The sequence below is a fragment of the Trematomus bernacchii genome, unplaced genomic scaffold (genome assembly GCF_902827165.1).
Source record: "Trematomus bernacchii unplaced genomic scaffold, fTreBer1.1, whole genome shotgun sequence".
Classification (NCBI taxonomy): Eukaryota; Metazoa; Chordata; class Actinopteri; order Perciformes; family Nototheniidae; genus Trematomus; species Trematomus bernacchii.
In genome coordinates this window covers 375837-402732 of record NW_022988146.1, presented here as the reverse complement: position 1 = coordinate 402732, position 26896 = coordinate 375837, and the positions used below count along the sequence as shown (strand labels likewise).

Sequence of the window (26896 nt, the reverse complement as noted above, 5' to 3'; positions counted from 1 at the left end):
TTTGTGTGTGTGTGTGTGTGTGTGTGTGTGTGTGTGTGTGTGTGTGTGTGTGTGTGTGTGTGTGTGTGTGTGTGTGTGTGTGTGTGTGTGTGTAGTTGGGGGGCTTTGGGAGAGTCAAAAAGGATGCAGGTGACCTCTTTGGTCCCTGATAGAGGTCCATACAAATAGGCATTGACATAACAATACCACACAGTTAATGGTCAAAACTACATGTGTGCCTCAATTTTTTAATCTAATCTATTTCTATATTATTCATTCTATATATTGTCAATCAAAACTACCACAAAAAGCTGACTATAAACATTTTTTTCAGGTCCCAAAAGACCACTGTTGCCCTTATAACCACATAAGTAAATAAACTAAACAAGCTGCCAGCTGACAGTAATTGTTCATGAATGATGGTTAACAAAATAATGACATTCTTTCAATGAGACAACGTATCAGAGTCCCATTAAGCTATATTTTAACTTGCCAGGGAAAACCTAAAAAAGCCAGCTTACTAGCTTGTAGGCTAACGAATGTTTCTCTTATAATATTTGTCTTATTAGTGCTTCATCAAGGGGATATTAATGGGTTCCAGAACTACAGAGTATCATAACCTTAATAATAATGTTTTCCTAATTTTCTTAGCTTCTGCTTACCGCGAGTTCTCCTCCCTCTCCCCACTCGCGCTGATCTCTCTCCCTCTCATCATCTTCCTCACCACCAATATCGGCCACGGGTGCTGAAGATGGACCTGCACCTGTACTAAACATGTCGGTTATTTTGACACAAGCGGCAGCATCAGCACGAAGGGCCTGCTTTTTTCTTGCCCGCAATTTTTCTGCTCCCCCTTTTCGCTTGGCCTTCGTCTTCGCCTTCGCCTTCTCCATTTCTAAGTCGAACTTTTTTCTCGAAAAAAAAGGCAGTTTGGCAACGGCCGGCTCACCTCCTGGGGGCGTGATTTAATGATGCACACCGAGCGGCCCAAAGGGGGAGGTGATTAAAGATTTGATTGGGCCGGCCCAGTGTCAATTACTAAAAACATTTAAACAGAGGGCCAATCTACCCGTCTTATGGGCCGGGACTTCAGAAAAAAAAAAATGACGTGTCGGCCCAAAAGGCACGTCGGCCCACCGGGAAAATGCCCGGTATGCCAGATGGCCAGTCCAGCCCTGTGTGTGTGAGAGAGAGAGAGAGAGAGTGTGTGAAGTACTGTTCCAATCTCCAGCATACTTGGAAATCTACCGAGCCCGGCGTACTCCGTTTGGAGAAATATCGAGGCTGCACATGAGTAGACTCCGCGGTCTTAAAATCCCCACAATGCTTTGCGCACGGACCAATTTCCCCAAATCTGTGACGGAAAATGTAAGGCGGGGTCTCTCATATGACGCACAGCTGCACACTTGCTAGCCTGTTCCACTCTTTGTTTTCCGAATGCCAGGAAGTATTCTTGCCTCGCTTCTGAAGCAAGATGCTCGGCAGACATGTGCTACCAAGCAAGCGTACTCGCGATTGAGAAACACCCAGAGAGAGAGAGAGAGAGAGAGAGAGAGAGAGAGAGAGAGAGAGAGAGAGAGAGAGAGAGAGAGAGAGAGAGAGAGAGAGAGAGAGAGAGAGAGAGAGAGAGAGAGAGAGAGAGAGAGAGAGAGAGAGAGAGAGAGACTGTGTGTGAGTATGAAATGAACAGTTAGAACTGACTGCTGTCAGTTGGAGTGATGACATCATCGTGTTCCATTACACAGGTGTTTATAGTTGAGCTAACGAGCTCTGTAGAGATCAAAGGTTTGCATTGTTCTGAATGAGAGATAAAGCTCTTACATGTGAACGTTTTGTGGAAGAACCATAACAGATATCTGTGAAATTTCAAAACGTGAAGCATGTCAAGGAAGTTGAGTATCTGAAGTGTAATTTTTGTGTACTTTCGGGTTAATAATGTGGCCTTTTTGGCAGTTTAACTAAAGGTGTGCGGCTGCTGCTGTGAGGAAATATCAGCCTGAAATTACAATGGGTTTTAATGGAGACATGTTGAACGTTTTTGTCACTTCATGCCCTCAAGAGGCATTTTGTTTAATTATTTTGCTTAATTATTTGTCATTTTTCAAGCTACGAGATGTTTTCCTACGTTTGTCATGAAAAATTATGTCTCAGGAATGTAGGGTTTGGGAATTATGGCAGTTTTAAAGAAAAATATGAAGGCAAATTTCAAGATTTCCTACCCTCTAGCTGTGACATCACGCACTCTAGTTAATGTTAAAATCTGAAGAAAGCCTCTTTACCAAGGTCTGAACAATGTTTAATATCTCTAAAAGTAAGAATCAGATTTAAAATGTTGACCTCACACTGGCCCTATAAATATTTTTATTTTTTTAAATATACACAATGTCACCTGACATGCTGGTGTCCAATAAAATGAGGGAATTATATGGGTGTGGCATTTTGTCTGGGGGTGGAGCAGTCCTTTCTGCAAGCAAAGCTGCAGGGGACTCAGGGCCACCACTTGGTAAGATACATTTCACTTTTTAACATATTGGAAATGTACACAACTTAAAATAAAAAATACATGCATGTGCATGAATACGTAAAGAAGTATATTTGATTGTTTAAAGACTTATTATGTATTTATTAATTAGCTAAAACTATGTTTTTTTGTTCGTTGCCTCAGGGCAACACTGTGCCACTTGGACTACTTTTTTCCAGGCAATATCATGCAAGTGTGCAAATGTGCTCAGCTGTAAAATGATAAACCTAGTCAATGTTTTTACTTTAGTATCTACTGATATTTACAGGAAATGGACACCAAAACATGTTATGGGCAGAAGGGACACGATCAGGCTGTTAGGTCTATTCCGTCTGACAGTGAAGGTCAAGATAGGGGTAGGCACACAGACACACACACAGACACACACACATAGACACACACACACACCCACAGAGACAGACACACCCACAGAGACACACACACCCACAGAGAGACACACACCCACAGAGAGACACACACCCACACCCACCCACACCCACACACACACGCACACACAGCCCTCAACATGTCTATGTGCCATTGGTGCGTTTTCCTCAAAAGCTGTTGCCATGGCAACGCATCCCTTGCAATAAAACACGATATTGCTATAACTCCTATGAAAATTGTCAAAAAGTGCGATAACTTCACATGTGTGCTAACAGTCCAGCCGTGAAGACATCTACGGGACAGTTTTGAGATGTCTTCAAATGCCGTTGCCATGGCAACACCATGCTCGCCATGAAACACGGTTTTCTCATAACTTCAGTGAAAATGCTCCAAACGGCCCAAAACTTCACAGGTGTGGTGACGATGCAGCCATCAACGCACCTAAGTGTATTATGGGATGTCATCAAATGCCGTTGGCATGGCGACAGATCATTCGCCATCAAGTTAGTTCAAAAGTTTGCAGTTCAAATATTCTGCTGCTTTTCCAAGCCTTTTTACTTTCTTTTCTTCTCTCATCCCACATTCAAGCCCCCAATGTTCATGTATAATTTCAATCTAAATTCTTCACTTTCTTCTTACACATTACATTTTAGCATAGCAATTCAGCGTCAGCTTTTCAGCATAAAGCATTCCCACTAGCAATTTCTTCAGGAATTGCATTCTCTAGTTTAGCTTGTTCCAGAGGTAGATAAAATAGCTAAGTGTGTTAGGTCTAACTCGTGTGTTTCGCTCCGCTCACCGGTCCGTCACAGCGGGCGGAGCTGCAGGATGTCTGCTTCACACACACGTTGCATACCGTCTTTTTCGGACACCTTAAAATACTGCCAGACTGGTGAAGCCATTTTGGCGAGCTTGTTTTGCCGCGCACAGAGAAAAGTGTCATGTATTTTACGTCATGCAATCGGCTCTCACGATCGGCATTTTTAGAGAGCACCGATCGATCGGCCGAGAGTGAGTATCGGCCGATATCGATCGGCGACCAATCGATCGGAGCATCCCTACTAACAGGAACACAATGTGGGCTCTGCAGTGTTTAAGGACTTGTTAGTGGATCAGAAACTGTTAACAGAGTTGGCCAGTGCTGCCGTAAAGTTGTTGTTGTCGCTATTCCAGCCGTTGGTGCGCCGTGGAACGATTTTTTTCTTTTCTTAGTGGAAGAAATACGATCATTTTAAGTCAATAAAATCATTTCAATTAATATTGGCAGTCGAATCGTTAGTTTGCTTAGTATCTGGCCGTTTAATAAGCGGGATAATGTGCAGCGGCTTGGTCATTATGGGGAAAAGAACACCCTTCATGCTCATCAAGATCAGCCTGTCGGGGGTTCTTTTCCCCATAATGACTGATTACGTAAACACCAGGCTTACTAATCGACCCACAATGTTTCTCTGGTGTCGGAATGTCTTGCGATGTTGATGAATTCTTAAAAAACAAAACACCATTTAATTTCGGGTTAAAATGTGATTTTAACGGGTAGTATATTACCCAAATGTCATTAGTAATTACCCAAATGTCATTAGTAATGCGTTACATTACTTCGTTACAGCAAAAAGTAATACATTACTGTAACCCCGTTACTTTTGTAACGCGTTACACCCAACACTGCTAACAAGTATTAGAATATAGATTTTTATTTACTTTTGCAGCATGATTTGCTCATCTTACATTTCAAAAACTGACCCAACAATGTCAAAATAAACTACAGTGCAAATGTCTGGTAGTCATGTATCCATACTTTTTCTCAGCCCCATCCTGCCATGAATTTACAAATGTAACTCCCTCCTCCATGTTTTAAAAAATGATGTTACCTTGCGCTGGATTCACGACAATAACGACATCCAGCAGGAATAGTATAGCCAAATCTCAACTGGTCGACACATTTATACCATTGCAGGGTATATATTGTCCACTTATAAGAAAAACATGGAGCTACATGTAGAATTTGAACACATCATAACAGTTCAATCACTTAATTCACAGCACCTTAAGCCAATAGGAGTAGCCAATAAGACGACAACAACCCAGCCCTTACAACGATATCACCGCCTACTGCAATGTTTCACTGTGGACATCTTCATAAGGCAATCTGCAAACCCTAGTCAACACACTGACGAAGCATTTGTGAGTGAATGTGTGTGTATTATTGCATCTGGTTAAACCCTCAGATTAACTAGACCAAATCCTCCCTTCATTCACTTCCTGCTGCAGGGTCAGTAGGCAAGGCGGTCAATCCTAAGCCTGTCTTATCTTGACAGACACACAAGCGTGCACACACAAACACACATCTTAGAGAACAACAACAACAGGAGCAGCAGGACAGGCAGGCAAACAGTCTTTCAATCAGACGGATCAGTGAGGCAGATACCGAGTTAATAGACAGAATACTACTGAGTAGGAGAAGTTCAAGCTCATTCAGCACATTACAGGCTTCAACGCTCACAGGCCTTGGCTAGTGTTTAAAGGCCCTGTTGTACTCAAAAGCTCCTTTGAAACAAAGACAAGAGATCTAAACAAACACAATTAACACACAGAACTAAGTTACAGAAAACAGACATGTTTGTGCTAAATCATTCTAACGCTGCTCTGTTTACAGGCTTCTCTGCATGGCACAGCTCCTGAGCATTTTTGTGCCATATGGACATAAACAAAGTTGGAGCTTCTGGACAAGCTGACTTTGTTTTATTGTATCAATACTACAGTAATTGATGCTAAATCATCATCCACCTGTCTGTGGAATTGTGTTTTCTGTCTCTGCTCTGAAAAAAGTTGAAAAGTTGAACTTCTCTTTCCTCTGGGCACAGTCGTAGTGCCCTTGTCACACCCTGAACAATAGGCGCATGTACATTGAAAACAATGGATTTTTTTTAGCATGCAAAAACGCAGCATGTGTAAGATTCCTTTGTGAAGTGCAAATATAATGTTTCCTACTTCTAATGGTACACTTGTAGTGAGGTATATTGTTATGTTGATGTTATCTCACAGAACAGTTTCTTGATTGGAAGCTTTTAAAGGCGAAACATTGATCCACTATAGTATAAGCTACAGGACTTCACTTTCCATTCCATCCAATTCATCTCAGTTCTCTCAATACTTTTCTATGTATTTGTTCTACTTCAAATGAACAATGTCTCTGTAGAGAGTTGGCCTTGTTACACATTAGAAGCAGCATGAAGCACTTCCCCTCTCCTCCCTTCAGTTTGGATCGGACTCTCAGCTCTCTTCACTGGCGCTGAATCCTGCCAATCCTTCCAGGAGTTTCTATTCAATCTGCCAGCTGGACAAAGGGGCAGGAAGCTGCTTTCCCCCTCAGAGAGGGGTGGATGGAGTGGGAAAGGACAGTGAGTTGGATAGAGGGGATGAAGAAAAGAGTGACTAAAGATAAAAAACCACAAGAGCACCACAAGTGCCATTATGGTGAGTTCAACGCTCCACATAAGCTATAATACATAAATCATACAAAATTGCTACATAAGACTTCCGGTGAGCAAGGCGAGTGAGATGGCTGCTTAACTTTTAGCTCCCGATAGCGATTGGAAACCAACCCCCTTAACTCGCCAAGTAATATACAAATCGATGTAATTTTATTGGAATGAGAGGGGGAAAGAGAACTAGAAGTCAAAAGAAAGGTGACAAACTAGAAAGACAGAATTCACCGGAGATGGAAGACACTCAAAGCTCCGTTAGCTCCGTTAGCTCACAACAGGACTCGGCAGACACCATGCGCTCAGTGCTCCAGGAAATACGCGATTTCAGGGCTGAGCATAAAGTGGACTTAACAAACTTAAAGAAGAAATCAAGGGAGACATGAAATCTGAACTCGAAGATATGAAGCAGGAAATGTACCAAAAACTTTCTGCAAACTCCGCGCTAACCCAGGCCCACGACACTAGGCTGAAAGAAGCGGAGGAACAAATCGATGAGGCGGAGACAGTAAACATGGCTATGTCAGATGCGTTGATTAAATCAATGAAAGAACAGAGAGCCATGCAGGGGAAACTGGTGGATTTGGAAGGTCGATCCAGGAGAAATAATATGCGCCTTTATGGAGTACCCGAAGAGAAGGAAGGTAACTCCATGGTTGCGGTCGAATAGTCCATTTAGCTTAGGAACCTTCCTAACGGAGTGAAATGACCCGGAAGTCCCTCAGTGGCAGCCATGATAAGTGCCGTTTGAATTCTCTAAATTAAAAGGAAAGGAGGTTTCAAACTTCCTTTAGCTTAGGAACCACTGGACCTCCCTAACCGAAAGGAGAGGAGAAAATGCTGCCCCACAATGCCTTGCGGCCGCGGCATTTGCCGTCACACAACAGTCGGCTGTTCACGGAAACAACCGATTATGAACGAGAAATGATATCATGAAAGTTACGATGCTTATTAAGCATTTTAAAACGTATGTGGTAAGTTGCCAAAGTGCTTTGTTTTGAACGTTCATCAGTATTATAATCAAAAAGAGAAATATGAACGTTAGTTTTTACTGAAATGATCAAATCAAGTCAACATTTCACAGTCTTTACTGAGCTGTGTGGGGTTTGTTCAACTTTTAAAAGATGTTTGAATGGTGATATACACAGTGATAGATGTTAAGGACTAACGTTTATAATAAATACATTTGTATTGATTTTAAGATATTTTCATACAATCATACGTAGGCTATTGGGATCATTTGTATTAATGTGGACCGGAGGGAGAGGGTGACGAGCATAAGTTTCACTTTCCTTTTTTATTTCAATTCCAACTTTGGTCATGAAGAATATGTTTCTCTGTTGTCCCCGTTCATAAAGCATAAAACAAAAGCATCAGAGCACGGTGCAGAGTCTCTAGATGAGTTTACAGTAGTCCCTCGTTCTTATTAAACATCCATGTTGTAGTCCGCTGTATAGAAAACTGTAGTTTCCATAGTTTACCCACAGCAGCAGGCGCACATTTATGACCTCCGCTGGCGCATCATAAACACGTCGGATAGTGAAAGTGCAGTCGGATTCTCTAAAGTACCGCAGTCTCTTCTCCTAAATCCTTTTGAATTCTCCTATCCACTATCCCTTAACCCCGTGACGTTTCACTCCGAGGTCAAGGAATAGACGATAGGGTTAGAACTTAGGAGCTGTTTTTTTGGAGTATTCGACCGCAACCCTTGTCTGACTTTGTGGCAACTTTTGAAATCTGAACTCGCTTTACCGGACACCAACCTACAGATACAACGCGCTCATAGAGCAGGCTCGCAAACCGGAAAAGAATGCACTGCCAAGGTCCATAGTGGTGAACTTTCTGGAGTTTACAACCAAAGAAAGGGTACTGAAAAAGGCCTGGGGAAAAAAGATACTGATGGAAGGGCGACGTCTATCGTTAGATCACGACTATGCAACCGAGGTCGTCCTGAAGGACAAGGCGTACGTGGGAATAAAGAGGGTCCTTAAGGAGAAAAATATATGTTTCCAGACACCTCTCGACAGGATGCGCATTCACTGGCACTCGGGAACACGCACATACGACAGTGCGTAAGATGCAGCGCAGGAGCTGAGGAGGAGAGGTTTCTCCGTGGAGATACCAGACCGCAGCGCTTCGGAGCTGTACCCGGAGATGGAGCATCTCCACCAGGCCAAGACATGGCAGCGCGTCGGAGAGAGTAGTGCAGGTGGGGCCGAGACCGCGAGCAGAGTAAGGAAGAGGCTACAAGAGTATGAGCGGATCCCTCTCGAGACTAACTGATTCATATTATATATATATATATATATATATATATATATATTCACTGTATATATTTGTCACGACTTCATTTGGATTATATAAGTGCTATCGGATGCCGTTGGACTACTAGGATGCGTGAGATTGCGTGTTTCACCTCTAGTGAGGGGCCCTCCAGGAGGAGGCTTTCCCCTCTTCCTGCCAACGGGGACTTAGGGTGGCGAGGAATCACCCTACCTTGGAAGTCTACGTTTTTCTTTTTACGTTCTACGTTCACTACATGTAGGCCAGATGTTCAGGTCTGTGTAGTTTTCAGCTGTCTGGAGTTTTGTGAATGCAAAGGATTGGGTAATGTAAATGCCGTACAATAATATAAAATTGGTGTCACTTAATGTAAATGGGATGAATAATCCAGTTAAAAGGAGCAAGGTCCTGGCTAAATTGAAAAAAGAAAAGGCCAAGTACTATTTTTACAAGAAACTCATCTGCCTCAACAGGAGCATGAAAAATTAAAACACTTTGGTTTTAAAAATACACTCTATAGTTCTTACAAACCTAGCCAGAAGAGGGGAGTGGCTATCCTTATTTCAAATGCAGTTCAATTTGAACTCCATAAAGAAGTTGGGGACAAAGAGGGACGATATGTATTAGTGAAAGGAAAACTTGAAAATGCAGTGGTGGCATTGGTCAATGTATATGCCCCCCCCAGAGAGTAACAAATGTATTTTTAAAAATCTGTTTGACGTCATTGCATTAGAGACTGAGGGTATTTTGATGTGGTCCTGAATCATACCATAGACACTACAAGCCACAAAAATAGCAAAAAGCACCTGACCAAGTTTGTTAATGCGTCAGTGCAGGAAATGGGATTAATTGATATTTGGAGGGAACTTCACCCCCTAGAACGGGATTATACACACTATTCAGTACCTCACTCCGTCTACTCCAGAATTGACTACTTTTTAATAAATACGGGTGAAAGTCACAGGATCACAGAGAGTAAAATCGGGGTGGCAGATGTTTTGGATCATAATATGATTAGCTTGTCAATAAATCTGAATAGTAGACAAAAGAATACAGTATGGAGGCTCAATGTGGGTGTTTTGAATAATAAGGCGACCGTGGAACAGTTAAGGGAAGAGATCAAAATATATATAGAGGAGAATGATAATGGGGATGTGGACCCTGGGATACTGTGGGATGCGTTGAAGGCTGTTCTCCGTGGAAAGCTGATCGCCCTAACAGCATCACAAAAAAAGGCCCGGCTAGCCACATACAAATACAAAATAGAACAATTTAGAGAAATGGAGACAAAACATAAGAGTACAGGGGATCAATCGGCATTACAACAAATTAAGGAAACAAGGGGGGAGATAAATGAGATCCTCAGAGGAGAAATAGAAAAAAAAAGGCAAGGTTTTTAAAGCAGTCTTATTATGAATCAGGCTCAAAAGCAACTAGACTCCTGGCCAGACGCCTGCGCAAACAGCAAGCCTCTAATACAATTCATAGAACAAGGGACCCCCAAACTAATCAACTATTGTATGAGCCAGATGAGATAGAAAGAATATTTGAAGAGTACTATAAGACACTCTACTCTAATCCACCATTAGCTGATGAAAGCACAATAAGAAACGTTCTTAACTCGCTTGATCTGCCATCTATAGGTGAGATACAGAATGACACCATTACGTTGCAATATACAGTTGAAGAGCTGGAAGCTGCAATCAGTAGGCTAAAGACCAGTAAATCACCGGGCAGCGATGGGTTCCCACCAGAGTTCTATAAAACGTTCACGAAGGAGCTAACACCTCTGCTTCTGTCTTGTTTTAATTGGACTCTTAAAGAAGGCAGGGCTCCCCCATCTTGGAGGGAAGCAATTATTTCCATGTTGCCTAAGGAAGGCAAAGACAACGACCACTGTAAAAATGATAGGCCAATTTCTCTTTTAAATGTGGACTACAAGCTGTTTACCTCAATCATCTGTAAAATATTTGAGACTTTTATGCCAGATCTTATTCATGAAGACCAAATTGGATTCATTAGAGAGCGCCAAACACAAGACAATATCAGAAGGACTCTCTTGTTCTATTGTAGACAATAGCCGCGTTCACATCGGAGTACTTTTCACCGTACTTTTCGCGTTTAGTTCCGTTAGTACCCCTTATGTGGCGTTCACACCAAAAAGAGCACTTAATCTCGGGAACTTTTACCCCCATTTTTAGTGCCTGCTGAGAGATGGTACTTTCCTGGGGGAAAAAAGTGCCCCAGTTCTGATTGGCTGGGCGAATTGCAAACCACGCCCCGTACAACTCTGAAATGTTTTGTAGAGCCGCCATTTTATTATCCTGGCATTAGCATTATTAGCATTAGCCCAGTGCACAAACGCAGAGAGACTAACTTATGGCAACACAAAATAAAACATGGGAGCGGTGGAGATGAGTAGGTGTCGGCGTTCTGGCGATTTACTCGGAAGGCTTCAGTAGAATCTGCTGGGAGTCCCAGCAGCTTCTACTGAAGCCAGTCCCCAACTCCGGGGACTTCCGGCCGGGGACTCCGGGTGGCAGTATACGCCGTGAAGTTGTTTGCGGCCTGCCAGTAAACCCAAAGCAGAAGAAGACTAAGTGACGTCAGCGGCTCATTTGGGTAATCTTCCCTCAGGGAAAAGTACTCCGGTGTGAACGCGATCTGTACTAAATGCCCTGGGGTAATAAGTGCCGGAGCACTGAGTGCCGGCACTAAATACGGCAAAGTACTTGGTGTGAACGCGCCTAATGCACATAAAAAGGGCACGAGTATGGTTCTGGTTAGTCTGGATGCAGAAAAAGCGTTTGACAGTGTCAGTTGGTCTTTTTGATATGAAGTACTAAGGAGGTTTGGTTTAAATGAAAATAAAATTCGGTGTATTAAGACTATTTATCATGAACCTACGGCTAGGATCAAAGTAAATGGGAGTTTGTCCAATAGGATTCAGCTGGAGAGAGGCTCTAGACAGGGTTGCTGTCTCTCTCCTACTCTCTTTGCTTTATTTGTTGAACCATTGGCGCAAGCAATAAGGCAGAGTGAAGATCTGCAGGGTGTCAATATAGGGGGGGAAGATCATATAATTGGGCTTTTTGCGGATGATGTTATAGTTTTTCTTGAGCAACCAGATGTATGTTTCCCAAACCTGATGAACCTACTCGACACATATGGTTACTATTCAGGGTATAAAGTGAACGTAACAAAAACTCAAATTCTCTCATTTAATTATTCGGTAATATGGGTAAAATACCTATCCCCCAAATTGCTCCCAAAAGTATGACCAACTTGTGTGTGTGAATGTTAGTCTTCCTGAGCAGGTGGCACCTTGTATGGCGGTCTTTGCCTTTGTATGAATGTGTGTGAATACTGACTATATATAAAAGCACTTTAAGGGGTCGTACAAATGTTGAAAGTGCTATATAAATGCAGTCTATTTAACCTGCAGGCATCCGCCCAGTCATCTCATGCTCCAACATCTGTCTGTTCCAAAAGACCAAATGGGCCTCTGAGTCAAAGCCAAGTCCAGCAGTATGAGGCAACACAGTCTGCCTTATTAAGGTCCAGGTGATAAAGAACAGGATCTTAAGTCTCTCTCTAACACTGCTATTTCGGTCCAAAATGGAGAAATGTATCATCTTTATTGTAAGACTGCTCTGTTGGAAAGGTTTCTATGTCAGAGTTACTCATAAAGGTTTTTTTGCCTCACTGAATAAAAACAACCCTGAAAGCTTTTCATTAGAATGTTGTGATAATGGGCCAATTTCAAGCGGTAATCTGTTCAAGTGCATCAAATAGTAACATTCACTTTTAAAAATAATAAAAAAGTTTTGAAAAGCGAAAAAGTGCGCCAATATTTCCTGGTGGCCAAGAGGTTTCTTCAACTACGTCTTGATCAAAGGAATCCATGAAAATGTTAATCCTGCACACTTGTTAAGATATTCGTAACTTTGCTGACAAAAAATCTGGATTTCTTCTACATGTTTTGTGAATACAAAACAGGAGTGAACGCTGGCACGACTTGCTGCCGCTGCTCTCTGGAACTACTGAGTATTACTCTAATACTGTCGTTTCTCTGTCATTATTTTTACTGTTCTCTCGGCCATTTGAACAGTAGCCTATCCTCCCGACAATATCAGTGACTTGATCGCTTGTTTTAACTTGCAATCGTGTGTGTTTTGGACTACCGATTTACCGGCTTCCTACCTGGCTAGCTCCCTTGCCTCGCCTAGCCGCTGCTGCTATCATACTCCTGGGGCCTGTATCTGGTAGCTTCACCACCCAGGTAACGATGTGGATCAACAGGCTGCTGGTATGGAGTATCCTCGCATGGATTATATCCTTCATAGTCCATCCAGTAACACCGATACTTCAATACTCAGCAGCCAAACTTTTCCAACTGCGATTCCACCTGTCAGAGCCCCCACCGACATTGCATCACCTGGATATCGCTCACCATGCTCGTCGGAAATACATCCACCGTGGATCCCGTCGGAGCTTCAACTTCGATGACACAAAACCAATACGATCCTTCTGGTCTCCCAATCCTCGTCCCGCAAGAAGATCCACCGGACGGTCTATTGACCACAGCTCGTTGGCAAACCTGGCCATGTGTGCTAGTGCTGGTGCTGGCGTCAAACCCGACAGAAACGATCTCGCCGTCGGGCTATTCAACATCCGCTCGCTCAACAACAAGGGACTTCTACTTCATGATCTACTGGAAGATTGTAAGTTTGATTTCCTATGTCTGACTGAGACGTGGCAACAGCCCAATGACTTTTCGCAGCTTAATCAAACTAGCCCAGCTGGATTTGTTTACACCAGCAAATCCCGTCTCTCTGGCAGGGGCGGTGGTCTTGCGATACTTTACAACGAGAAGTGGAAAGTATCTGCACTAACAGTTCCTGTGAATACTTCCTTTGAGTCCATTGCCCTGCAAATCAATGGGCCAATTCCAACAATTCTTGCCACTGTCTATCGTCCACCCAAGGCCAATAAGGACTTTCTAAATGAACTCTCTGCTTTTTTTACTTCCCTATCTCCTCTCTCCCCTAATATAATAGCGCTGGGTGATTTTAATATTCACATGGACAATGCCAACAATAATCTCACAAAGGACTTTACATCATGCCTGGACAGTTTTGGATTACAGCAATATATTGACTTTCCCCACACACTCCAAAGGACATATACTTGATCTGATCTGCTGCTCTGGTGTAACTCCTCTGAACTGCTCTGCATTCGATTTGCCCATTTCTGACCACAAGTTTGTAACCTTCAATGTCAAGTTAATACTACCCAAAGCAAATATGTCAGGATCCATCTCATTCCGTAACGTTAAGAATATCAACACGCCTGCTTTTTCTAATGGAATTAATAACCTCACCTGCAAAGACTGCCTATCCACCACCGATGAGCTGGTCTCCCATTACAATGATGGACTCCATAACCTTTTAAACATACATGCACCTCTGAAATCCCGGTCTGTCTCTTTCACTGTCATTTTCCTTTTTCCTTCTGCCCCCCTCTCTGAAACGCGCAGTTCTGCCAAGGTTTCACATCCCTGCAGAATGCACAGTTCATTCAAGCTTTTGTATTTGTGTGTCGGCAACAGTTCTTTTGCCAGGTAATACACGTTCCTCATGGCCGCAATTACCGCCTTTGATCTGGCACAGACCATTCGATTAACGGCAACTTGAACGTTGTTTCTTTTCTAAATGCTGTGCCTCTAGCACTGCTTTGTGATCCACCCCCTTTATGTGCATCTCTATAGTCTTCACCCTGAAGTTGGACGTCCCCGCGGTGAACACGTTGTGCTTTTTTTCCCTTACACATAGTGTGCAATATATTTTATCACTTTGTTTGTTATAGCACAACCACGGGAACTTAATTTTCCAGGTTCCGAAAAACTTCTTTTTGTTGTGGCTGACCGGTTTCTCTTCGTGGCTTACGGGTGTAGAAGTGACATTGTCGGATGGAGTAGGCTCTGGATGGGGTGGGAGGCTAGATGACGACAACTCCGGCTCCAGGGCACCTGCACGGGCGGGGGAAGCTGGAGGAGAATAGAATGGCGACAACTCAGGCTCAGAGCCAACGGCAAGGCTTGCTGGCAGTACACTTTTTTCCGTCACAGGAACCGGCTTTGCTGGCGGCGGAAAAAATCCCACCAGCCTCCTTTGCCCCTCCAACAGAGGGATGTCATTTTCCTTTTTCCTTTTCCTGACTCTGGGCTCTTATCCATACTCATCCTCCTTGACCTGACTGCAGCCTTTGACACCATCTCACACCACATCCTCCTTGACAGATTATCTTCCATTGGTATCACTGGCACATCCCTCACCTGGTTTAGATCTTTCCTCTCCGGCCGTACTCACTTTGTCCAACTCAAACACTTCAAATCACAGTCCCATCCAGTCTTCACTGGTGTTCCTCAGGGTTCTGTCTTGAGCCCCCTCCTATTTATCATCTACCTCCTACCTCTCGGCCATATCTTCAGAAAATACGCAATCCAATTTCACTGTTACACGGATGACACCCAGCTCTATTTCTCCACCAAACCCACTTCCACTCTCCCCCCCCACTGCCCTTTCCGACTGCTTACTGGAAATCAAATCCTGGTTCTCATCCAACTTTCTAAAACTAAACAGTGATAAAACCGAGTTTCTTTTAGTTGGCTCCAAGTCCACTCTGGCCAAAACTGACAAATTCTTCCTCACTATTGACAATTCCACAGTCCCCCCCTCCCCCCAAGTTAAGAGTCTGGGTGTCATCCTCGACAGCACCCTATCTTTTGAAGCTCACATCAACAACATTACTCGATCTGCCTACTTCCACCTCTGCAATATTAACCGTCTCCGCCCGTCACTCACACCAAACAGCACCGCCATTCTCATCCACACCCTTGTTACATCCCGTATTGATTATTGCAACTCCATCCTCTCTGGTCTTCCTCACAAATCCCTGCGTAAGCTCCAACTGGTCCAAAACTCAGCCGCCCGTATCATTACCAGAACTCCTTCCATTGATCATATCACTCTGGTTCTTCAACAACTCCATTGGCTCCCCGTTAAATACCGCATCAACTTTAAAATGTTGCTTCTCACCTTCAAGGCCCTTCACACTCTTGCACCTCCATATCTCTCTGAACTCCTTCACATCTACACTCCCTCTCGTGCTCTCCGATCCTCCTCTGCCTTCCAACTCACTGTACCTTCTGCCCGACTGACCACCATGGGGTCAAGAACCTTCAGCCACTCTGCCCCCCATCTCTGGAACTCTCTCCCACAAGACATCCGCAATATGGACTCACTCTCAACCTTCAAATCCTGCCTGAAAACCCACCTTTTTAAACTGGCGTATTCAATATCTTAATTATTCTAAACTAATTGTTGTTTTTAAGTCTTTGTTTTTTAAGTCTTGAATTACTGTTTGATCTTCTTTGTTGCTTGTTTTTAATTATGCTCTGTAAGGTGTCCTTGAGAGCTTTGAAACGCGCCCATAAATAAAATGCATTATTATTATTATTCATTAGCAATAAAACATGTTTTTGAAAGGTTAAAGTCAAGTGAAAGCCAATCAAAGAAAAGATAAAAGAGGCTAAGTTTTAGTTTTATTTCATCAATATCTTTCCTATGTTATGGAACAAAAAGAATATATATTTTGCCACAGCTTTCATTCATCATTTATTTGTGGAAAAAAAACCTATCTCTCCTTTAACCTGTTAACCTGTTAAGCTCTGAGCCTGTTTTTCAGGTCTCAGGCTCGAAAATGCCATTCACAGAACAAATTACCATATCTTCCCTTCTAAAAGGGTTAAATTAATAATCTTTTTTCTCAAAGTAATGATAAACCTGTGAGTTGGATATAGAAAAGTCAGAATCAATATAGATGTTTTTTAAACTGTAAATTATAGTGTCCGTCCAAAAATTCTTTTTTACTTATAGTGAAAACTACCCTTGGATGATGGGTTAGTAGACTAAAAGCTTTAGGAATCCAAAGTACAACATATAATAAGTACCCTGTATCAAGATTGATGCAAAACAAGTGACATTTGACCTTTTTAGAGAGGTTTAGCCAAAACCACTCCACCTCTGAGGTGATTTGGGTGAAAATGTTTTTTTTTTTCATATCTCTGGCCCCCCTTGGTCGATTTTGATGGTTGACACCTCTTTCTGACCGTTAGAGCCAATAGAATCGAAGGGGGAGGCCCCCACACACACTCGTTGTGAAAACAAACGGTGGGGGCTTCCCGCATGCAGGTTTGCACCAGAGTGAAGTGATCTCTCGCTCTGACATTTGGAAACGAAAAAGCAGTTTTATTGCTTATGAATTATCAGAAATCATTTCAAAGAGGACACAGACACATTGGATTAACCTATGGATTAACTGCAGCATCGTTTTTTTATCGTTTTAATGCCATTGAAGACCAGTTTTGACCAAGGTAAGCCATGTTAGCGTTTGTAGCTACCTAGCGCCACATGTTTTGATGTACTTTTTCGTTTATAGCGTCGCAAATGTTTATCACTGAGTGTTGAGGTGGGCACCCTCAGATTCTGTGTCTCCAGGAGATGCTAATCGAGGGGTTGGCTGTGCATCTAGGATAAGTAATAAGGGAGTTATGAGTGAGTTTAGGTGCAGTGATAGGTTACATTTTTTCGCTCGTGGCTAATTCAGAGGCTGAGTGTTAGCATTGTGGGTTTTTTTTTGGATTTAAAAAAAAAAAAGATTAGTTAGCTGAGTTTCTTCCCGTTACATGGATATAAAACATTCATAGTTTATTAAATATTAAGATTCCTTAGACGTTGTTTCCTGCAAATGACGCGTTTATCCGCCCGGTACCGGGGGGGCGGTGCGTAACAGGTTAAGCCCTGAGCCTGTTTTTCAGGTCTCAGGCTCGAAAATGACATTCCCAGAACAAATGACCATATCTTCCCTTCTAAAAGGGTTAAATTAATCATCTTTTTTCTCAAAGTAATGATAAACCTGTGAGTTGGATGTAGAAAAGTCAGAATCAATATAGATGTTTTTTATTTGAAAGAAAATTCAGATTTTACATAGTAAAAAACTGTAAATTATAGTGTCCGTCCAAAAATTCTTTTTTACTTATAGTGAAAACCACCCTTGGATGATGGGTTAGTAGACTAAAAGCTTTAGGAATCCAAAGTACAACATATAATAAGTACCCTGTATCAAGATTGATGCAAAACAAGTGACATTTGACCTTTTTAGAGAGATTTAGCAAAAAGAAACCACTTCTGGGGTCATTTGGGTGGATTTTCCATATCTCTGGCCCCCCTTGCTCGATTTTGATGGTTGACACCTCTTTCTGACCGTTAGAGCCAATAGAATCGAAGGGGGAGTTCCCCACACACACGTTGTGAAGAGAAAAGGTGGGGGCTTTGCGCATGTAATTTTGCATCAGAGTGGACCTATCTCTAGCTTTGACATCTGGAAACGGAAAAGCAGTTTTAATGCTTATGGATTATCAGAAATCATTTCAAAGGGACACAGACACATTAGATTAACCTATGGATTATATTCAGCAGCGTTTTTATCGTTTTAATGCCATTGAAGACCAATTATACGCAAATACGTATAATTCAGTGGTAATGTCGGTGTCAATAGATTCTGTGTCACCTCACGATGTGAATCGATGTGTTGGATGTGGTGAAAAGATAAATAATAAGGTTTTGTGAGTGATTTTCGGTGCAGTAAGGTGTTAGCATTTTTCGCTCGTTGCTAATTCAGAGGCTCAGTGTTAGCATTGTGGGTTTTCTTTTGAAAAAAAATAAAAAATGATCAGTTAGATGAGTTTCTTCCCGTTACATGGATATAAAACATTCATAGTTTTATTAAATGAACATGCCCTCAGACACTGTTTCCTGCAAGATGTTGCGGCAGTACCCCGGTACCGGGGTCTCTCGGGCTTAACAGGTTAAATGTCCTCTGTGTAGAGAGGACTCACTGCTATGCTCCTCACATTTGTTATGAGTGTAATTAGGATCAGCTGGGGTATGCAGGGCTCGGAGCCAAGAGAACTGGGCAGAGAGACAGAGGGGCCCGTATGTGAGACTGAAACAGCATCAAATGCTTGTGGCTCTGTCTCTGGTTCTCACCCCGGCCGTCACTCTGCTGGCTCTGTGTCCCTGCTGCTGCTCTTTCACAACGGCAGTTTGCTAAACAGGAAGCTGAAACCCAGGCTGGAATAATAAAGGTTGGACGACTCAAAGAGTTCATCTCTTTCTCCTTCCACTGAACCCATCAGGGTCACCACAAGATACATCCACTTAGATTTACCAGCTTATACAATTATTTAATGTTAGCTGGAAAAATGTTTAAGACCACCATAAACCCGTCAAAAAAAAAGCATAATCAACGAAATTACAAAATCATTTTTGTCAAGTGTTTATCAGCAGAAAGAGGATGTGCACACATTCTTTACACAATCCAAATGTTTGTGCATTACTCATTACAGGCCCAATTCACACTGTGCAATGTTCAATATGCCATAGAGAGCTGAAGTGAATCTATAACTTCCCGTTTCTAACATAAATTAGTAACCTTGTTAAGAAACTAGGAGAGTGGTCCTATATGTTAGCATTTTAGCACGTTGTTTTCCTTAGATTCCCAAATAAAGTGTGGTTAATCGAAGCTGAAGAGATTTTCACATTTTCTTCCTACAACATCAACAAGGTATGATCCGATGTCACATTTTTCAGCCAATACTGATGTCTTGGCTGATTTATCCTCAACAACATGTTGAGGATACATCATTATCTGCACCAGCAACATCGTTGAATAACAAGCACTTCGGCCATGGTCGGCATATTATCTACAGTTCACTCATCTGGCACTCCTGGCAGACTCTCTCAAACAAAAAAAAGGGTCTAAAACGAAAAGAGGAGAATATTGGGCTATTGGCTCTGCTGTGTCTCTTGCTCTCGGGAGATATCCACCCGTGTCCGGGTTCCGGCGTCATTTCCATCGAAAATAAACTAAACTAGTGAGAGAATCGCTGGCAACTACAACAAAATGAACATATTTTACCGTGATTTAATTGTAATAAACGTTTAAAATGATGCCGAAGTAACAACATACTGATACCGGTTAGTAAAAACCATGAATTAATGCTTTGAAAAGTCAAGATAAGACAAGACGGCAGGCGAAAAACGGCTGATGTTGGTTTTGTGTTTCGCATTGAAGATGACGTCACGGCTCCGCCTACACTGCGTTACTATAGTTACTACCCCAGCTACTAAACTGTAATGGAAACGCAGCATAAAGTTAACCTGGCTTAACAAGGCCTAACGAGGCCTAGCCAAGCCGAGCGAGGCCCTGCAGTGGAAAAGCGCCATAAGATAACTGAGAAATGGGTGTCAAAACTAATCACCAAACATTTAGATAAAGGTTTCGCTCCACTCCACCCAATGCAGTTTGGTTTTCGTGCTCACCACTCCACTGAGACAGCTAACTGTGTCTTTGTGGAAAAGGTTAAATGTATGTTGGACACGAGCCCATATGTAGGTGCTGTCTTCCTTGATCTCAGGAAGGCTTTTGACACTGTTGACCACCAAGTGCTTCTTACAAAGCTGACTTATTTAAATTTTTCGGCAGATTCAATACATAGGTTTAAATCTTACTTATCAAACAGAAAACAAATCCCCCTACCTTGTGAACCCTGTTTGGGGTTCCACAAGGTTCCATTCTTGGACCATTACTGTTTTCTCTGTACATTAATGACTTGCCTAATGTATGCCCTGAGTTGAATGTGCAAATGTATGCCGATGATGCGGTCATCTTTGTACATGGGAAAAACACTTAAATGATCTCATCCTGTCTCTCAAATGCTTTGGACAAAGTTCAACACTGGCTGAACAACATTTGCTTACAGTTAAATGCAAAAAAAAACAGTATGCATGATGTTCAGTAAACGACCAGTCAAAATCGAAGGATCCAATGTGCTTTTAAACGGAGCAGAAATAGAACTAGTCCCCCACTTCAAGTATCTTGGAGTCATACTGGACTCGAACTTGACTTTTAAGAAACATATTAAGAAAGTATCCAATACCATTAAATTCAACTTGCAACATTTTAAACAAATTAGACCTTTCTTAACTGTCAATGCTGCAAAGTCATACCTCCACTGTCTGATTCTATCCCACATTGAATACTGTTTTACAAACTGGTTGTTTGCTTGTGCCACAAACTTGAAACCTATAGAACAGCTGTACAAGAGAGCTATCAAGGTGTTTGACAGAAAGCCTTATTCATATCACCACTGCACCATCCTTGATAAACACAATTTCTTGAGTTTTGACCATTTTAAGTCTTTTAAAAGTATGTGTTTTTTTTTATAAATGTTTACATGGACTGGCCCCCCCTCCCTTAGGGGAATTCATCCACAAAAAACACACTGGACGCTGAAACCAGAGGAGACTGTGAAGTCCACCGCAGACGGACCACTTTCAGACAAAATGTTCTATCAATTAAGGGCAGCTCATTGTGGAATAGCCTCCCAACTGAGATACGGGATTGTCCCACTTTGAACAGTTTTAAAAGGTCAACTAAAAGAATGGTTGAGCAACAAACAGACGTGTAATCACCGCTAAATGCCCTTTAACACAGGGGTATCTCCTCTTGCACTTTATGTAGCCCTTTTATCTTCTCCTGCACTTTATATGTCGTAGCTGCTATATTGTACTGCCATGTGTTTAATGCTTGTATATGCTGCTCATGCTCTTTCTGCATATCATGTATTTATTTTTGCTATGTATATAAATGTCATGTTCTTATATGTTGTATGTCAGGGACTACGGATGGAAATTAGCTCAAAGCTAAAATCCGGCACGTTTACATTTTAAAGCATTATTTATTTTAAATGTTCATCAATATGCACTGTCCCTCTTCAAATAAACGATTAAATGAAATGAAAATAAATGACGTTTAAAGTAACAATTTTGCCGATGGCGATATGACATGTTACTGTGTTTTTTTGTTGTTATTTATTACACTTTTGTGCCAGGAAAACAATAACTAAATGAACTGTTTTCCAGGCTTTTTTATTAAATCTCTTTACTTTGCTGTACTATTACCTACTGATTGTGGTGATTTCATATTCCAACAGACAGTGGTTGCTTTTCATTCTTGTTTTCCGTCATAAATACCCCACTGGTGAATGTCCGAAGCTTTCGAGATTCTTAAAAACGGCGGTTGTGAGCATCCGACCTAATGGTACTACTAAACTTTGTCACTCCGAACATTAGCCACCTTTAGCTTAGCGGTGGTGATGTGAAATCATGCAGCCGTCATGTAGTTTGTTTGGAGCTAACCCTTTGCTGTGCTTGTGTTTTGTGTTGAACAAAACATGTCAGTATCCTAAACGTGTGGTGGTCTTATTTTCTGCGATATTCCAAAATCTAATAAAAAACTCCTAGGTTGGCCTACAACACAACAACTTCCTATTAGCCCCTGACCTTAAATGTAACAACTGGACAAAAGAGGAGGGTCTCTGGGTGAGTCGGGGGCCACAGCGAGTTCAGACAGGTCTGCTATAACAGCTGGACGGAGGGCTGAGCGCTGACAAGACAGCAGAGGCTTCATGGTTACAATGACTTCAGATATAAACCCTAAATGCATGCTTTCATTTCTCAGAAAGGCTGCAGCAATACATTCTTAACCTTTGTGGTGCCATTCAGTCAACTGTGCAACTTTTGCCCTCTGTCGTTTGAACTGTTTGTAAAGTAAATCCCATAAATCATCACCTAAATCTTGGATATAACCTCTTATTAAACCTAATTTCCGAGTAAAATAGGCAAACACATTTGAATTATCTGACTGAAGTTGAGTTTACAACATATCTTGATGGATTGTCACAGACTGGTTTATGTCAAAGTTTAGTCAGTTTGAAACCATTTCAATTTTTTTCTATTGCAGCATATCAAGACATTTAAATGAAAGAAGTCATCCTTCTTTTTCTTGTGAAGAAATAAAATGTTCTTGTGACAACTAGATGAAATAACCCCTTATTTTTTCATAAAAACATTTAGAAATGTGATTTTGGCTCCCTAAAACACTACCTATATGCGGTAGTGTATGTTCCTGCACTCTGAGTCCACTTCCTTCCCACTGTACTGCCATATTTAAGGTTCCTTCAGCCATGACCCTGCGGCCCCGTTCCAAATCAAATCACCCACAGCACACAGATGTGATATTCCATATCCCGGAGCAGCAGAGGCAACTCCCCTGGGGAAGTGTAGGAATCCAGCTTTCATATGAATTGTGTTCACATGCACACAGGGCACCACCACTCTGCACAAACTGCTTTTTAAATTGTCAACTCATCAACTTGAGTGACTCGCTGCATGCCACGCATTCTTTACCTCCTTTCAACCTGCGCTGATGACCCACATCCACATAAAAATGAAAACACACTCAGACAGGAGGAGATAGATGGGCAGGTGCGCATACACAGGTTGGCAGAAACACATGCAAACACACACATCTCAGACATGAGTCAGATGTTCCAACTTACCTACAACCATTAACGTAAACTCAAACCCTCTTTTGACTGACTTCCGGTACACCTGGTTGGGGAGATTTGCAAAGCCCACATAGCCCTCCAGGTTCCGCTGCTGAAGAAAAACACACACAATTAATATTGACGCAATAATCACACAGTATGAATAAATGGTACAAACACACATACACAAAATTGCCTGAAATGACTATCTTTAACATAGAGTAAAGGCTTGTAACAGCATAAAAGGCTTTGGTCAAAAGATAACACACAGCATCTATGCTACTATGGTATGTGTGTATTGAGAAACAAATACACAGCAGATTTGGAGCTGCACATAGTCATTATGTGCGCACAAAGTGACAGAAAAACGTGTTTTTTGTGAACCTTCAATTAGTATTTCTATGCCCCTGCAGCGACAGCGACGCTTTGAAGTAAATTGCAGCTGGGATGAACACAAGTTGGGAAAAATTGTGTTTTAAGGTGAAGAGAGGTGAGGGGGGCATACACACACACACACAGAGAAATAACAGGCTTTTACAGAGGAGGTGAGGAAGAGGAAGTTTAGTGGACTCTGCTAAAATCTATCATACAAGTGAAGTTAAACAGAAAAGTCATTTCATTTTATAATTGAAAAGTAAAAGGTATGTGTGGAAAGTTGAGGCTACACCTACAAACAAATCAGAAATCAGGTTCAGTGTTTCCCCATACAAATAGCGGCGCCGCTGCCAGGTATAAAAAAAGTAAAAGTATTTGTATTTATTTTACTGTATGTTCAATAAAGGTGTATTTTGCTAAATCTTGAAACATTGCCACAGTATGTACTAGGCCTCAAGAGCCTTTCTTTTGCTGGCAGACACATAGAAACATATTGGCGGGGCGCACTTCGCACTAGGGATGGGAATTTGAAAGCAAATGTATATTCGAATATTCGACCCCCCAAAAAACGGTTAACCGAAATGTACATATCCTATATAAAAAAAATTGGGTAAAAAAAAAGATTCTAACATTTTTTTTCGCAAACATTTTTTTCAATGACTTTTGGAAATAAATAAATACATGTTCAAATAAGTATAGAAACCAAGTCGAATTTGTCAAATGTATTGAACTGGTGATCACAGTTTGACAGCTATAGGCCTACAGCTTTCATGTGCCGAGGCGATTCACAATCAGGCCAGCTGTAGAGAAGACCCTCTCAGCTGGAACGGAGGTTGCGGGTATAGCAAGGTATAGTATGTGTATATATATAAGTTTAATTTGGCATAGTTTGTACTCTACACCACACTCACTAACCTGGTCGAAATATTTCCACACATTACTCCTTTTTGACGCCATGTCTGTTGTGTAGGACTCTTCTTAGAGTGTAAATAATTACCGGACTATGACTGGTAAAATATGTTGAATACCGGCAAAACTAAATCTCTCCTGTCAAAATGTCTATGTACTTTGCCGCCACACACGGTTGCCAAGCAGTGCTTATTGTTGTTTAGGCTGGCCACTCATGTGTCGCGAGTGTTGACAGGGGGCGGGGGAGCACGCTCATGAACTGTTAGCGCCGGAACCTCGCAACGGCTGCGGAGCGCATTTGCGCTGCATTTGGGCATAAGATGAGGTTTGAGTCTGCGTGATTTGCGTGTAGGCAGGGGCAGCAGCCATATCATTAGCTAGAACTAGCTAGATCTGATGGATTTGGACATAAACGCGAGTGAAGTACCGGACGCGAGAGAGAGAGATCAGCACCTGCAGCTCTGCCCGCTGTGAGGGACCGGTGAGCGGAGCAAAACACACCTTTAGACGTCACCTAACACATTTAGCTATGGCACTGTCGTATACATTGAATTATTCAATTTGATAATATGTAATCAACTTAGGCATCCCTCCCAAAAAATAAAAAAAATAAAAATAAAATTAATAAAAATATTCATAACTCGTATTCGAATACCTGAATAATTTCGAATATTCGAATATTCGATTAATCGTTCCCATCCCTACTTCGCACGTACTAAAAAATTCTACGCGCTCCGCGCTCACATTTTGCTGGGCCCGCGTGCCTTAGCACCGCTGCTATGACTCCATCCTAGGGATGGGTATCGTTAAGGTTTTAACGGTACTACTACTTTTATCGATACCGCTTATCGGTCCGGTCTTTTAACGGTACTTTTATCGGTTCTTTTGGAGAGAAAAATGAGGTAAACTAACTAAATGTTGTATGTCAGGGACTACGGATGGAAATTAGCTCAAAGCTAAAATCCGGCATATTTACACTTGAAGCATTATTTGTCTAAAGTGTTCATTAATGTGCATTGTCCCTATTCAAATAAACAATTAAATGAAAATAAACAAATTGTGAACAAATCGAACATTGCTTTTTATTTAAATTAAATACATAATATTTCACATCAAAAGAAACAACAACGTTTTAACAAATCGTATTAAATAATCTGATGACAGAACTGTGAACAGAATGGCTGAAACTTTAACAAACTAAATAACTCAGTTCCCTCTAATCATTAACCCATGTTTGAATCATTGAGTTAGCTCCGTGTGTTGCTGCTAGCATACATAATATACCTGACGTGGAAACGTTACTCGTGGATGGGGCTACAGAGCTGAGAGCTACTAGAAAGTCGGTCGAACAGATTTCTCCGTCTGAACGTGGTGCACTTTTGCAAGATGTTTAGACAAATTGCTCGTGTTACCGCCCTGACATGCTAAACTCTTATTGCACTTTCGGCAACGAGCGAGACGGGTAAAGTTTAACCACTCCTCCGTGTGTGTGTGTTGCTGCATGTAGCAGCTGCGTGTGTGTAAACTGCCCCGCCCCCTCGCACACAGACGGGGGAGAGAGATCTCTCGCCTGGATTGGAGAGATCGAAAATACCAAAAAATGACGCATTTTGCAGTCTTTTTGCGTATTAGAAACGGAGTTGGCGACACTAAAACTGCAATATAATGTTTGTGTAGCAATAATACACATGACATATTTTTTACATGTCTCCAGTACCGATAAAAAGACCGATAACGTCGGAGCTTAACGGTACCACGGTCTTTAATAATTCAGCCCCGGGACCCGTTTAATACCGGGGCTCGGTACCCATCCCTAGGAAACACTGAGGTTTATTGCCTAGTAGGTTAACACAAATGAGGAATTTGCCGGTGTATATGGTGCATACATAAAAAATGTAAAATATATCATTAAGATATAGAATATTATTTACATGAAAGACAGATATACCAAAAAATGACATACAGTATCCTATGACAAAATGCTCAGAATAATACAATAAAATATGTGCAGTAATGTTATGAAAAGTGGAAAGCTGTGCAGATATTAAGAGAGGTATCTTCAATAAAATAAATAGAAAACAAGATAGTTTGCATAGTATGCATTAATGTAATGCATAGTGTCTATGGAGAGGCTGAGGGTAAATGGAACTGGTCCCTGGTGTGGGACAGGAAGTGGCTCTCAGACCAGATCACAGCCCAGCCAGCTGCTCTTCCTTATCACCACAGAGGGATCTTTCCATCCCTTTCTCTCTTCCACATCACTCTATACCTCTGCAACTCCCAGTCCGCTGTCAGATAACCCCCCCCACAATCCCTGTGCACTGTCCTGCACGCTACGTGAGGCAAACACAATCGATGAGCTTCCTGCCAGCGAGCGGCTCTCTGCTCTGTCATGCATGGAGCTGATGGAAATATGCCGCTCTGCACTGAGAGCTCTGTGAGATA

The 26896-nt window shown here is 41.9% G+C and overlaps 1 protein-coding gene across 1 annotated transcript in view; it reads right to left on the bottom strand.

Annotated features, from left to right (window-relative positions):
- Positions 1–26896, bottom strand: part of LOC117475828 (septin-7-like) — an 87063-nt gene that overhangs the window by 50573 nt on the left and 9594 nt on the right. The window contains 1 exon segment of the mRNA XM_034122191.1: positions 23180–23279. Within this exon segment, the coding sequence (XP_033978082.1) occupies positions 23180–23279 (100 nt within the window).